General features: G+C 46.6%; 1 protein-coding gene and 1 long non-coding RNA gene across 6 annotated transcripts in view; one reads left to right on the forward strand and one right to left on the reverse strand.

Moving 5' to 3' along the window:
- Nucleotides 1-12,290, reverse strand: part of Sulf1 (sulfatase 1) — a 175,174-nt gene that overhangs the window by 8,726 nt on the left and 154,158 nt on the right. For 3 of the 5 annotated variants that reach the window (XM_033760606.1, XM_033760603.1, XM_033760608.1), the window contains exons 14-19: nt 11,820-11,916; nt 11,111-11,205; nt 10,781-10,846; nt 9,560-9,732; nt 5,994-6,136; nt 5,375-5,891 (exon numbers count right to left, since the gene is read on the reverse strand). In XM_033760606.1, the coding sequence (XP_033616497.1) occupies nt 5,625-5,891; nt 5,994-6,136; nt 9,560-9,732; nt 10,781-10,846; nt 11,111-11,205; nt 11,820-11,916 (841 nt within the window). In that variant the 3' untranslated portion in view covers nt 5,375-5,624. Of the gene's footprint in view, nt 1-3,878; nt 3,913-5,374; nt 5,892-5,993; nt 6,137-9,559; nt 9,733-10,780; nt 10,847-11,110; nt 11,206-11,819; nt 11,917-12,290 lie in introns of those variants that run through there. The other 2 variants (XM_033760609.1, XM_010608992.2) reach the window with 1 other exon arrangement.
- Nucleotides 3,004-5,229, forward strand: LOC109117574. The gene is made up of 3 exons (XR_004515965.1): nt 3,004-3,209; nt 4,330-4,479; nt 4,792-5,229. It is a non-coding gene; the product is annotated as an uncharacterized LOC109117574 (long non-coding RNA).

The raw sequence follows: 12,290 nt of genomic DNA on the forward strand, positions 1-12,290 counted from the left end.
AAAAGAAAACAAGAATAAAAAAAAAAAAAAATCTATCACATAAAACATTTCTGGCCAAAATAACCCAAGACGTAAAGCACAACACATCAGTTCTAAGTACATTAAATGTAATTAATCAAGCATCAAAGGACACAAGAACTGTGATAGGTCAGAAGTGAAAGGTAAAATTAAGAGACACAGAAGGTTAAATATTGCATGCAAAATATAAATAACTGAAAACAAACTAAGAAAAGAGTTGGTAGGAGACAGGGAGGTAGACTTTGACCTGGGGATGAAGGCAGGGGAAGTGAAAATGACTAGGATGAGATGTGGATGTGCATCCGTTCCTCAAAATGAACACACTTACTACAGATTGCAAACAAAGATGAGAAAACAGGGACCAGGGGCATAATTAAAAAGGTACAAGTACCAAGTCAATTCACTGGGCAAAAATAAAATCCTGGGCAAACTCTAAAGGCAATCCTCTCCATAAAGAATAAATGGTAGACTATGAAGACAGAAACTCAAAGGAACATAAGAGAAAACCAGTCCACGACACAGCAAATGGCCCGAAATAAATTCTGTTACTGGCAAGGCCGGCAGGCCTCTCGTGCGCCCCCTCGCGGCGCAGCGCAGACGGCCAGCGCACCGCTGCTCCTTGCTCACCCTCTGAGCACAGGAGGCCCACGGGGCCTGTTCTGTCTGCCTGCAAGGGAGGCAAAGGCCGCAGACGGTTATGCTGTGCTTTCCCCAGGCGAGGCCTCGCTGACAGCAGACCCCAGCCAGGCTGGGATGCAGCCCAAGGCAGTCTGGTCCGGCATCCATGCGTTTTACCACAGTGCCGTGAGCTGGGTCACCCACGGCCGTCTTTAATGCAAACTGTTGCTCAGTGAGGGGGAGAAATGAAAAGAAGCCAAGGCTATGTGGACAGAGCCAGGCTGCTGCGGGTGGATGAGAGCTGTGGTCTGCCAGCTGGGAGAAGATCTGCCAGAGCAAGGCTGCCAGGAACCGACCGTCCACCCCTTCACAGCCACTGGGCCCACAGCCGCAGCTGCCAGTAGCTCTTCTCAAACGTCAAATGCCAGCAGCAGGTCTGGCTGCTGGTGACCAACAGCCTGGTGACCTGACTCTATTTTGCAATACAGATACCACCGCTTTCACTACATGTGAAAAATTACTTCCTAAGTCTTGGGTGTCTCTCCTTGAGCAAGGCCGTTGCTCTGGCTGATCCCAACTAGAAAAGTCTGTGAGTAAGAAAAGCCTTTAGGCTGCTCCTGCTTTGATTGCGTACTGCTGATAATGGGGGTGGGGAGGTGGGCAGGAAACAGGCTTTCTTTTCGAAGACCATATACATAAGCCTGGAGATTAATTTTTGAAAATTCACAAAAAGAAGGCAGTTTAAAGCCCTTATTACTCCATTTTGTACAAGATAAATTTTTGAAACTACCCTGGTGAGATTCTTGCTGTGATGGTGTATTTGTATGACTCCGACGCTTAGGAGGCTGAGGCAGGCGCATGATGAGCTTTAGGTCAGTCTGGGCTATGTAAGAAGACCCTGATCAATGTCCTGCCTCTCCTGTCCCCCCAAAACCTGAATAAACTACCCTGGTGAATTTTCCAATTTCCAATTTGCTTGTTATCATCATCTCTCAAGGTCTTCTGTCATCAAATTTCACGATTTAAAATATATTTTAATTCATTTTCTAAAACTGGCCAAGTCTTTTTTTTTTTTTTTTTTAATTCGTTTTTTGAGACAGGGTCTCACTATGTAGTTGAGACTGACCTGGAACTCACTATGTAGTCCAGGCTGGTCTTGAGCTCACAGTGATCCTCCTGCCTCAGCCTCCCTAGTGCTGGGATTACAGGCATGCGCCCCCATGCCCGGCATGTCTTCCACAAGCTTGTAAGCCAGGCCACCAGTGGAGAACAGTGTATGGGCAGCACCGTCCTGGCAGCAGGCTTGCCAGCACTTCCTCAAACACAGTGCTTTCCTTCACATCTGGTCCCATTCGACCCAACAGAGATGCTGAGCAGGAAAGGTCATGGCCAGCACTGCTCGTGGGGCCCAGGGAGTCAGCCCCCGCTGTGATAAGGCAGATGTTCTCTCAGTGACCAAGTCGGCAGCGTGGACAGCTGCCATGAGACGGCGTATGGATTGGGAAATGATGGAGCCCGAAAATGCCAGTTATTGTGAGTTATAAAGTAACTGTACTTTGCCCTTGGTAAGGAATCATGAAGGAGAAGGAAGAGGAATAGTGGGGAGAAAGGAAGGAGGAAGAGGAAGACGGGAGGAAGAAGGACAAAGGAAAGCAGCAGGTAACGCCGTGTCATTTCTGTTTTCTGCAGCTGCGGTTACCAAGGCTGTGTCAGTGACCTCAGGAACAGCTGGTTATGTGGCCACTGCGTGGTGGGAGCAGGGACTGGGAAGGCGGAGAGTCCACATCCCTCCACGTTGTGCAGGGGTGACCTCGTGGGGAATAATGGACTCAGCTCTGACCAGGTGTTCGTCTTAAACAGCTGGTTAATACCCTGTACGTCTCTAGACTGAAAACCTCCCAGCTATAAAAGGGAGTGTATCATAAAGAACTGTAAAGTCAGTACTGAGTGCTAGGTCCATTTACAACATCACACTTCGGAAATGGCTTCCTGTGACCCAGGGGATGCAGGGAAAATAGCTCTGGGCTGGGGGGCGTTGTCAGCCCAGGGAGATTGCCGAGGGGGTCTTTTGCCCTGTCTTATTTTCCTGTGCTGAGGGGGCAGGAGGAGGAAGGAAGGAAGATAAGAGAAGAGCTATCTGTACAGCTCTAGAACACCTTCCAGTTCCTTTCTTTGTTTTGCTTTCCTCTCCCTACCACCTTTCCTACTGTCGCTTGGCGGGAATGACAAGAAGCCTCTGAGGACACCTGCGGTGCTCAGGAGGCTGGAGGGGGGATGGCAGGGCATCCTGCACAGCAATGTTCTTCTACTTCTCCGAGAAGACGTCAATACGGGTGGTGCCGATTATGCCCATGATTCCCTGATGGAAAAATTCCCGTTAAGTGGATTCATTAGCTGACACAGCCATGCCTCAGTGTCCCTCCTGCAGAAGGGGTAAGGATGGTCCCCACCTGCCTCATGTGTCAACGTCTGAGAGGCCTGGAGCAGCAAGTCTGCGATGGCTGACATTTCTGAGTGACCGGGACAAGCCACCAGGGGTCTGGCCCCCTCCAGGATGAGCATGGTTGAAGCGGGTAAGACGTCAGGGCTGATGCTGCCGGTGGAGTTTCTGCATCCGGCACCACTGTCTCGGGGCTATGTCTGCCTCTTTCTGTGTCTTGATCCCAGGCCCTTGCCTAACCCCGGCACCTTCTCTTTATTCACTACCACTTGGCAAAGCCTCTTGAGTTCTCCTTATGACCATTGTTTTTTGCCACCAAAATGGATTAATGACCATTAACAAGGAAATTCCTTGTGTTTCCCCCAAATTCTCACTCGTTCTTCTTTTTTTTCTCCTCACTAGTTCTTTTGTTGATGTTACACTTACTAAAAATCTCTCACTCATTTCCGTGAAGTTTCCCCACCAAACCAACATGCAAGCATCACAACAAAAGTAATACAGCCCCCACCCTCGCCCAGAGCTCCTGAAGGCCGTTCTGTTTCCCCTTCACATCATTCCATGCTTAAATCCATCATCCGACAAGCACACAAGCATGGGACACATCTTGCCCAGATGGTGAACTGATTTAAAAGCAAAGTGACAGATCTGTGCCCATTGACCAGGTGTACAGGGGAACGCTGTTAGAACAAACACACCACGGGCAATGCTCTGCCCAATGTGGTAAGAAACGGAAATTAGTTGGAATGAGGGGATCATGCAATTCTTGGGAAAGAAGCTGTTGAGAACAAAAAAGTGTGAATACCTGTGTAGGTCATAGCTTCCTCCATCTTTACTTCCTGACAGAGGAAAAAACAAGAGTAAGTTATGTTAGCTTCAGAACTTATACAACCACTCTCTGTGCAGTTTCCCACACAGAACATCTAAACTCTAGAAGGAAACACATTAAATACAGACAGTGCTGGAATTCAAGAGATTTTTCTACTGGAGAGGATTGAATGTTATAAATAAAAAGTTTTAAGATAAAAATCTGTAAGTGTTCCCATGAAAAATGGTGGGGACAAGAAAGCAGGAGAGTTCGCTTAAAAGCAGGAGAAAAGGGGCCGGGGATTTAGCTCAGTGGTTCCACCGCCTGTCTTGCAGGCACAAGGACCTGAGTTTGATCCCTGGTACCCCCCAAAAAAAGAAGCAGGGAGAAAAGTACTTCCAGAAGTCCATGTAATTCTCAGTAAAAGTTAATTTTTGGTTATTTTTAGACAAAACTCTTGAAAAGTGGGCCCATGATAATTTCCCTTAAGGGTAGTCACGCAAGAGGAGAGGACAACTGAAGACTAAGAGACCAACGGCTCCCGCTGTCGCTGCACCGCTGACGTGAAGAAACGAAGCGGTCCTGTCATGCCGGAGGAGTTAAGAGAGCCGGGTTCTGGGACCCGATATCTGGGTGTAATATTTCTAGGGCTTCTACAAGCTGGCTTAGATTCCAGGCCTTTGTGGGTTGCTCCTTCCTTTCTTTTTTGCCTTTTGTAAGATTTCAGGAAAAGGTCAATAGATCAGCAGGATATTTGAAAAGACTTGAGTAGAGTCATTGACTCAAAAATCTATTTTGCCAAGTCTGGCCTTGTCTTGCCTGGCATTTAATTTCTACCGAGTGTTCACTGAGAGGTGCTGATTGAGAACTGAGATATGATCTCCCTCACAGGGTTTCTGTTTTCTTATAGGATGTCCATAACTTGGAAGCCTTTAGGATCCTGTTGTGGTGGAAATGACAGGCAGGGATGCTGATCATTTTGGAACGGGACCCCTTTCTCTCTTCAAATGACGTGACCCAGAGAGCTGCTCACTTTTTTTGCTGGAGATGCTGGCTCTCCAGGGGACCTACAGATGCAGGTCAAACTGGCCGCATTGAAAGGGCTTCTGCACACTTCTCCAAGAGCCCTGTGAGTTGAGGTCTGTACCCTTGGCTGACTCGCAGTGCCCATCGGTGCCCTTGCTGACCTCAGGTATTCTTCCTTCTCTGGCAGAGCTGATATTTACACTTCTTCAGAAATGAGAAGAAATGAATATTCTTATTAACCAGGAAGAAGCTGGGGCCCACCTTGAAAAGAGCCGCATCTCCAGGACTCAAAGGAGAAATCAGCAAAACAGGGAAGGAACAGCTGGCCCATGCCACACAAATCCTCCGACACGTTCAGGTTCCAAGTTAATGAACTGCTCCAACGTCTCTATTTTCAGATGGAGCTACAGGGTCTCTAGCTCACTATGCCATAGGCAGAGATCCAGCTGTGGGTGCTCCAAATGGTGACAGGCAGGACCAGGGCGCTGAGTGTTTCCATCCAAGTTCACTCCGTAAAAGAGCATCTCCTGGTTTACTTAGAGCACATCTCACGACTGTTGACAGCAATCTCATCTTCCAATAGATGCTTCTATTGGGAATCGGGGTTTACTAATAGTAGAATCGACTTGTAGGAGAGACTGGAAGGAAATGCTCACTAGATCTTCTGATGGATTCAGTTTCTCACTAGTGCACCCAGAACTAAACTTAGAGATCAAATTATGTTTGGATTTGCTGGAAAAGTTTCACCTCGAAGGACCCCAAACTCTGTTTCTCTGCATACACACATTTCAAAGGCAAAAAACTTGTTAATGCAAAGAATTTTCCAGGTAACGCAGAAAAAATAATTCCCCTTTTCTTACCCACGTCAAGGCCCTTAGGTCTTGGGTTGCACTGTTTATACCCCTGGCAGCCTCTGAGCTCCATTAATTGTACGTGTAGCTGATTCAAAACGCCCCGTTCGACCGTGTGCACTGTATTTGTGAGCTGCGAATGAAGAGGGCAGAACAACAGATTTAAATTTATTCTTCTTAAGCATTCTGCTTATTCTATATCCAACCTTCATAAAATGAAATTATATTGTCTTACCTGATAAGGGTCTGTATTCATATCAAAATACTCCAAAAAGCCAGTTGCGAACTCGCAGAAAAGAAAATTATGCGTCTCATTAACTGTGCGCAAACACCAGTAGGTGTTATTGTTAGAACTTGTGCAAGCACAGAACGATCCCACTGTCGGATAAGAAAGGAAACAAAACAAACAGAATGAAAAGCTCTGGGAGGTCCAGCCATCTCAGCATTGCCTTAGATTTACACTTTAAGCTTCATATATTCTTTCTTAAAAGACGATGGCTGGATGTGAAAGATGACTGCATTTTCCTCTCACACTACAAATTTGCTGTGAAACTAGGTGATAATGGAAAACAAGATAGTGAGTTCATAAAGGCTGAAGACCAAGATGAAGTTTCGGACCCAGCTTGGCAGATTTGGGGCTATCGCGGGGAGTCACCGTAGATTTCCTGTATTTTGTGACCAGTTTTGGCCATGAATGTCTTTCACACCACGGAGAGATTCTCTAGTTAACTTGTAGAGAGTATATAAGACAGATGTCAAATTTAAAAACAAATTGTCTACTCTTGTATTTGCAAAAGGGCAAAGGTCCCAAATTTGCTGATCTTTCCTGTGTTTGAGTTTCAGAAATACACCAGCGGACAATTTTTTAAAAAGTTAGGATAGGCAGACTTAATGAGTATTCTCATACACTTTATGGGTTGCTTTATAGCTCGTTTAATTCTCAAATGACCCTCTGGGACAGATTTTATCATCATACCCATTTTTTCAGTTTGGGAAACTGAGGCACAGAGAGGTTAAGTAATTTGTCCAAGGTGAAGCAATTGACGGCTGGCAGCCTGGGGATTTGGACTAAAGGGTTACCCTCAGCCACCACACTCCCCTAGCTGGGTGCAGCGTTAGACACTAAGTTTGCCCCTGTAAAATGGGGATAAAGAGATGGAGATGATAGAAATTTAAAAGTGCAATTTCAGTAGAAATGAAATGAAATGAATGTTTGTTAAAAACTTGAATAAATTGATTTACTCAGCATGCTACTGATGCATATCTATTGGATCAGCACATTTTTCTGGGTCATCTTTTAGATAAAGGCAGCCGTTAAGAACATGTGTTCAAAACAAAATGACTTTTTGCCTCACTGCATTGTAAGTTTGACATTGAGTTTTTTAAAAAAGCATATTTAATAAGCACAGAGCAAAACTGCAGTCATCCTTGCGATCTTCAGGAGACTGGTTCCTATCACCCTGCTATTATCAAATGTGATACTCAAGACCCTTCTATAAAACGACACCGTACTTGCGTAGAACCCACATAGCTTCCTACATACTTGAAATCATCACTAGTCTTTCTAACACCTGATTCCATGTAAATGCTGTGTAAACAGTTGTCGCGCAGTTTGGTTCAGCAGGTATGACAGGAGAACAGATTTGCCCATGTTCAGTACAGATCCTTTTTTTTTTGTATCTTCGATCTGTGGCTGTTCCGATCATGGATGCAGAAACCATGGCTACGGAGGGCTGGCCGTGTAGCAGGGGATGAGCCTAGTCTGAGGCCCAGGAAAGCTGTGGGAAGAGACATTGCAACTGAGCTTTGGAGGATCAAAAGATGCTTGGTAGGCCCGTGCGTGAGCACAGAGAAAAGAGAACTCTTGGAAGGGGAAGCCATGTACACAACAACCCTGTGGTAAGAGAGGCTTAGAATGCACGAGGAGGACACAGAAGCAGCAGAAGTAGGTGAGAGTAAGAGGGAGGAGGAAAGTGTTCCAGAGCGGGACTGGGTTGTAGCAGCCAGGGCTTTCTTGAGTATAAGGATCTGGCTCTTTAGGGCAAAACAGGATGTCATGAAGAGATCACTCTAACTCTGCAGATGGATGGGTGAGACAAAAGAGGAGCCTGGGAGACCACACGAGAGGTTTGGCAGTGGCTGGAGTAAGAAATGGTGGTGGTGTGGGTGGGATGGCCTTCACCCAGGTGAGGGAACCAGACAAGACGCACGAGGACCTCCTCTGGCATGATGACAGCTTCCCGTTGTGAATGCATCGTCTTTCAGGACACTTTCCAGTCCCGGCCGCATCAAATGTGTTACTTCTTTGGGACCCCTGCTTATGCTGTTCCCCTAACTGGGAGCAGTGTTCCCTTCTGCACGATGGTTTTTCTCATGGTTCAGGTTTCAGCTTAAGTTTCACCTCCTTGCAGAGGTGTTACTATTAGATCTGGGACAGATCCTCCCTCAGGGTGGCACGATAGGATCTGGGCTTTGTGGGCAGCCTTCGTGTGCCCTGGAAAGGGATGTCTGGGTCGCACAGTCCCTCTTTCTTTGCTTCCTTGCTGTTGTGATGGGAGCAGCTTCCTTTACCACACACTGTCACCACGATGTGCTACCTCGCCAGGGCCCAGAAACAATGAGGCCAGTGGACTGTGCCTATGATCAAAACCTGCAAAACTGTGAGCCAGAAAAAACCTTTACTGTTTTTTAATTGATTGTCTTAGTTATTTTGTTATAGCGACAGAAAGCTGATTAATACCAATGTCTTCACCTTGTCTAAAAGGATCCCTTTAGGAACTTTCATCTCTATTTCCTTCATTGAATGACTTCAACTTTTAATTGCTTTATTTGCTTCCTTCACCTTTTTTTACCATCGCCCACTAGAATGTCAGGGTGAGGGTGGCAGAGATCAAGGTGACTCAGCTCGGAGCCTGGCAGAGTGCAGACCCCCAGCAATCTGACCCTCCAAGACCTCTGTCTCCACTGCAAGAATGCATGTAAATTCAATGTTGCGATTTTAAAAGTCCTTTGGCTTTGATGTGATGGTGAATATAAATGCAAACGTGGACACGAATCAAAAGGCATCAGAACAGCAATTCCCCTGGATAGGCCTTCAATCCCGGCCAAGGATGTGCTGTGCATTCTCTGAGGCTCCAAGTCCCATCTGGAGAGACACTGGCTGTGCAGTCTCCAGTGATTGTCTCAGTGGAGGACAGGGCACAGCCGTGGGCTGGTGGGCCTGCAATCAGATGACGGAACACAAGAGTCCAGGGCATTATTCCTTACATCTGCGGGGCATGCAGTGTGCACACCGCTTTAGGAAGCAAGCACCATTTAAAAAAGTGCAATCTTTCCTTATCCTCAGCAATTCAAGGTAAAACCAAAAGATTGTGTGGCGTCCGCAGTATTCCATAAGCGGTGCTGTCCCTGAAATGGGCGAGTCAGCAAGGTGTGGGCCTGCGCATAAGGGGCGTTTGCCCCTCATTCACTCTCTCCTGTTACACTTTCCTTAAGCACTTGAAATAAAGCAGAAACAAAACCTATTCAGCCCAAAACTGCCCGTGCATTTATCGCGACTGACATACGAAACAGTCTTACGGGCAGGAACTGTGCCAGGTACCAGCAGCTAGGTACCAACATGATTAGAGGAAACGCCAGTGACAAGCTTGACACTTATAATCAGGATACCAAAACATGTCATTTCGGCAAAAGGATTCAAGGTACCAGTGCAGAGTGTGAGATAATGCTTTCTTAGACCCCGGCTTTGGGCTGCGCTCTCTGCACAGCTGCAGGAAGCAGCGTTTAGACTGAGCCACTCACAGTCCCAGAAGGGGGCCGTCTGCCAGTGGTTGTTGTCGTGTGTGAAGCAGGTGAGGCCGGGCAGGCTGCACTCCTCTCCCTTCCGCTGGCGTTTCTTCTCCTTCCTCTCCTTCTTCCTCCGACGGTTCTCCTTGAAAAGCTGCAGCTTGCTGTCTACTTCTTGAGCCGCCTCCCTGTTCCAATAGAAGGGGTTTTTGTTTTGTTGATCAGAAGGTACCTCGTTCATTCTGAGGACTATCGTAATGAGCTTTGCACAAATATTTAGATACACAATGCCAACCACAACAATGTGCTACGTGTCTTTTTTTTTTTGGTACCGGGGATTGAACTCAGGACCTTGTGCTTGCCAGGCAGGAGTGGCGCTGCTGAGCTTAATCCCCTGCGGGTTAGATATACTTTTTACAGAGGGCCTAACTGATAACTCTCTTAGAGCCTTATTAAACTTTAACCAGACCAGTAGATTTTTCCTTATTAACATTAAGCATTGCTGGAGATTAATGTCATTAGGAATCGGAGGTCCTGCTAGCCACACCTTTTGGACAAATGGCTTAATTTTCTGCTTGCTTAGTACCTGTCAGTAAAGTGGTTAATGAACAGGTATTTTGGATTAGGTTTTAACAATTCTTTGACAAATTATACAAAATAGGCTCGGATAACCGATTTTTAAAAAAAATTCTTTTTTCAACGATCTGTATTTTTCCACACAAGTTTAAACTTTGTTGAGGTTCAAATATTAAAACTTCACATGCAAAAATTAGGTATTATTTTAAATATCTGCATATTTCTTTGCATTTTAGAATTCCACCCTAGTACAGGCTGCTCCACCAACCTAATCAAGAGTCTAACGCTCAGTTACTCGCCACAGAATGGGGTGCACTGAGATACACCCAGTCCCACGCCCCCTGCTGGAGATAGAGTGGGATGCACACACCCTGTGTGCATCTCAGGGAGCTCAGTCAGACACAAGTTTTCCTCATTTTGAGCCCTCCTGGGGGGACCTACTGCTTCCAGAGCTGTACTGTGGGGAACACAGGGACCCCCCACTGCTTTTTTCTTCTTCTTCTTTCCTTTTTTTTGGGGGTACCGGAGATTGAACTCGGGACCTTGTGCTTAAGAGGCAGGCCCAGAAGCACCAATGAGCTAAAGCCCAGCCCCGGCCTTTCTGATGGCAAAGGACCATCCTTGACTTCTAGGAAACATGGAAAAGAAGGAATAACTTACTTGAATGGGTGAAGATGGCTCTTTAGCTTCTCTTGCCTTTTCACACCTTTTTCTTTATTGTAATAGCTGCAGGCCAGAAGATAACAAAGTGAGTCTTCCTCACCTTGCATTTGATCAGACAGTTCGATTTATAAAGAGAAAGCAACACGGAAGGCAGGCAGCTACCCTCTTGTCACTGTTTTGGGGTAATGGGGCTTTTCTTCTGAACCCCTTGCTTATGCCTGTGGCCCACGGGACCTGACCTAGCTGAGGGCATCGTGCCGCGTGACAATGCGGTCACCCCGAGCGCCACCCTGGGAGCCCGGCAGGCGGCTGTGGACAGATGCTCACCTCTGCTTGCTGCAGCTGCATTCCTCCGGCTTTCTTCTCTTTAGGTGCCCCCTCACTTCTCTTAAATTCTTAATTTTATCTTGCAGTGCTTCAATCTGGGAAACGCGCATTTGAAGAGTTACATTTTAAGACCAAGTTTTTCCCTGCACTGAAACTTACTTTTCACCTTGTTTTCTGTGTTCCTTAACGAGAACTACTTAAGATGACAATTTGGAAACAAGCTGGGCCGCAGACACATCTGTCTTGATATTCCAATGAATGTGTAACGGGTAGACATCAAGGAGTGCCGCTTTTATAGCTGAGTCTTTTTTTTTTTTGGTACCAGGGATCGAACTCGGGTCCTTGTGCTTGCAAGGCAGGCAGCGGAACCACTGAGCTAAATCCCCAGCCCCTGAATCATGTTTTTGAAGAGACTGCGAAAGCGTTTTGAGTCCATCCCTTTTCACTTCCCACACTTTCAGGGTTTTCACAGTACTGTCCCTACATTTCCGGGGAAGGGCAGGCACCTTGTTTCCTATTTTCACGTAATTATGGAAAGTCGATGTGTTCACCAGCACGCTCAGTCTGCATCTGAGATGCACCTCACAAACGCAGAGCACTCTGCCCTCTTCTGTTTTGTGTTAATTTGTGGCACTGGGGCTCAAACCAGGGTCCCACACGCACTAGGCCAGCGCTTTCGCACCCAGCCGTACCCAGCCCCCAGGCTGACCTCTTTATCAATGTAAGCCTTGTGGTCCTTCCAGGCTCTGGCTGATCGATACAGCTCTCTCTCACAATGAATTGTGTCATTTGGAAGAATAAAGCACCTGTAAAACAAGCCGGAGCGGGGGGGGGTTGATTTATAATACTAGAAAACACTAGTGATAGCAAAGATAACTTATTTCCTAAAAACTCTTGCTGTGGATACCGGCAGCTAGTTCGGTGCTAATCCCCAGACAATGGTAAAGGAGAATGTGTCATGGTGACCAGTAGACAGAGAATGGTGCCACACCTCTGTAACTCAGACGGTCACTCACACCGTCACCGCGATCACCTGCTAGGCAGCTTCCAATATTCATAGCCCCATGAACAGGCGCAAACCTGAAACTGAAGTTTTGAAAGCCCGAGCAAATACTCAAAGAAGGAAAACAGAGGTTTTCATAGTCATACTGCAAGTGTTTTTCTTGAAGAAATGCTGAGA

The sequence above is a fragment of the Fukomys damarensis genome, unplaced genomic scaffold (genome assembly GCF_012274545.1).
Source record: "Fukomys damarensis isolate Sample0158 unplaced genomic scaffold, DMR_v1.0_HiC HiC_scaffold_5, whole genome shotgun sequence".
Lineage (NCBI taxonomy): Eukaryota > Metazoa > Chordata > Mammalia > Rodentia > Bathyergidae > Fukomys > Fukomys damarensis.